The sequence below is a fragment of the Salvia hispanica genome, chromosome 5 (assembly GCF_029641045.1).
Source record: "Salvia hispanica isolate PSC_SH4W2 chromosome 5, Shi_PSC_v1, whole genome shotgun sequence".
NCBI lineage: Eukaryota > Viridiplantae > Streptophyta > Magnoliopsida > Lamiales > Lamiaceae > Salvia > Salvia hispanica.
In genome coordinates this window covers 11624564-11627064 of record NC_142696.1, presented here as the reverse complement: position 1 = coordinate 11627064, position 2501 = coordinate 11624564, and the positions used below count along the sequence as shown (strand labels likewise).

General features: G+C 49.1%; 1 protein-coding gene across 1 annotated transcript; it reads left to right on the top strand.

The window, feature by feature from the left end:
* The first annotated feature begins 1304 nt into the window (after positions 1–1304).
* Positions 1305–1967, top strand: LOC148926284 (uncharacterized). The gene is made up of 2 exons (XM_089059062.1): positions 1305–1614; positions 1699–1967. Exons 1-2 carry the CDS (start codon positions 1305–1307, stop codon positions 1965–1967), a joined length of 579 nt encoding a protein of 192 aa, XP_088915188.1.
* The last annotated feature ends 534 nt before the right edge of the window (positions 1968–2501 follow it).

The following is a 2501-nucleotide window of genomic DNA, read 5'->3' as shown; positions in this document are numbered from 1 at the left end:
ATTCTCACCGGGCTCTTTCCCCTTTCTCTATCTGGGCGTCCCTATCTACCGTGGAGCTAAGCGCACAGAGATGTTTATGTTCCTTCGTGAAAAGATTACCAACAAGATTTCTAGCTGGGCCCACCGTCACCTGTCCTTTGGAGGAAGGCTCACGCTCATCAAGAGCACCCTCGAAGCGGTCCCGATCCATATCTTCCAAGCCATTGAGCCAACGGTCAGCGCCCTCAAACAACTTGACCAGCTCATGGCCCGCTTCTTTTGGGGGTCAACAAATGAGAGGAAAAGGACCTATTGGATTAGCTGGGATCAGATCTGCCTTCCAACTGCCGAGGGAGGGCTTGGTTTACGGAAGTTCAAGGAGGTCCTCCGAGCCTTCACTATCAAACTATGGTGGAGATTCTGGGAACAAAACTCTCTTTGGGCTAGATACATGATGGCCAAATACTGCCATAACTCGTCGCCAATCATGCATGGATCCTCGAGTCGTGCTAGCCCAACTTGGAGGAGAATACTTAGAGCTCGTCCCTACGCGCAACCGCACATCCGGTGGCTTATTGGGGAAAGAAATGTCTACTTCTGGGATGATATATGGATTGGCAAAACCACTTTGAGAGAACTTTGCCTTGATGAGAGGGGCAGCCCTCGGACCCTCGTCTCGGAGTTTATTAGGAGCGAAGGGGTTTGGGATGAGCCCAAACTTCAGCAGCTTAATGAACAGGCTGGCCTCCCTCAGCATATCATTGCGAGGATGCGGGACCACCCCAATCATCACGGGGGAGCCGGATATCCCAAGATGGATGTTATCCAGGCTCGGCGATTTCTCGGTTTCCTCCACCTGGGATACTATCCGTTCACAGAGGTCGACCATTCCTAGTCTTGACGATATTTGGAAGGCCGGACTCTCATCTTCCATCGCCATATTTGTTTGGAGATTACTATCGAACCGTATCCCAGTTGATACCAAGCTCCAATGGAGCAAGATCGAGTTGGAGTCTAAGTGTCTTTGCTGCCCCTTTAGGCCCGGTACGGAGTCCCTCCAACACCTCTTCATCCAAGGCAGCGGGGCCTCTAGAGTATGGAGAGAGTTTGATAGCGGTTTCGAGGGCCCCTCCCCACCGCTTCGTGTCAATGACACTATTCCAGATAGGCTCGAAGTGTGGTCCCTTAGAACACAACAAACAAGTAAGAAACACCTCAGTCGGCTTATGCCATATCTCATTTTTTGGTTTATCTTGGCTGAGCGAAATAGGAGTCGTCATCAAGAGACACAGTTCAAGCCGTTCAACACGATTTGGAAAGTACAAATGTATGTCCGAAACAGCATCGCCAATGGAAATCTTAAGGCAAAGCATTGGAAGCATGTCAAGCTTGGTGTGTGTAGACCAAGTCTGGCTGAAGGAAGGATGCCCATACCGCGTGCTATGGCAGTGAAATGGAACCCTCCGGATCATCAGTGGCTCAAACTTAATACGGACGGTGCTTTTTCAGAATCCACGGGGAGAGCCGGGGGTGGAGGTATTATCCGAGATCACTCGGGGAGATTGATCGCAGCCTTCATTGCCCCGCTTGATGCACATTCAGCCTTGGAAGCCGAACTATTGGCCATGCATCACGGTTTGTTGTTGGCCAGGGAGTTTGCCCAACCTATTTAGGTCGAATCGGATGCTGCCCAAGCAATTAGCCTTGCCAAAGGTTCAGGATGGGGCCCAGCCCACTCCCGTCGAGCCATGGCCCACCTGGCCTTGCATAGAAGATATGGAGACTTCCGCATTTCCTTCACCCTCCGAGAGGGGAATAAAGCCGCCGGTCTTCTGGCCAAAATGGGCTTGGAAATTGAGGAACAGACAAGATTTAACAACCAAACATCCCCAAGATTGCTCAAAGCCATTGTGAGAATGGAAGAGATGGGAATACCAAACATTCGTGTGTGCGATGAGGATCTCGTCGAGGATTCGATTCCCCGTTGATTAACACTTGGAGATTGTTCCTTAGCGATCGCCTTAGAGTAGGTAGGTGTCGAGCCACCCATGGCTTGTTCCCCGCATACTCTTGTGGTGGTAGTGCTTTTGCTTTTAATTTTGCCGTCGTAGCTTTGTTTATCCTTGAAGGACCTTTCTGGTAGTTTTTCGTGTAGATTCCGGCATGCCACTTTTGGGCGTGGCCAAGTATTGTACCAATTTGTGATCTGATATGTAGGGATGAGGGACCCACGAACCCTCCACCGCTTGGTGTTTGAAAAAAAAAAAAAAAAAAAAAAAAAAAAAAAAAAAAAAAAAAACTAATGACTTTAAAAGAGGGATCCCCACATGTTTGGCATTCACCGTGATCAAACCCCCGTAACAAATAACACTTTTGTCCTTCCTTGAGATGCGTTCGAGGTAGTTGGTTATCATGATACCTAGGTTGAACCCCCTCTTGGTTAGAAGGTGCCACATCACCTCGAGCAAATATTAATTAGGTCATGGCACAATGGAGGTATCTACAGACGGGTGATAAGTCTC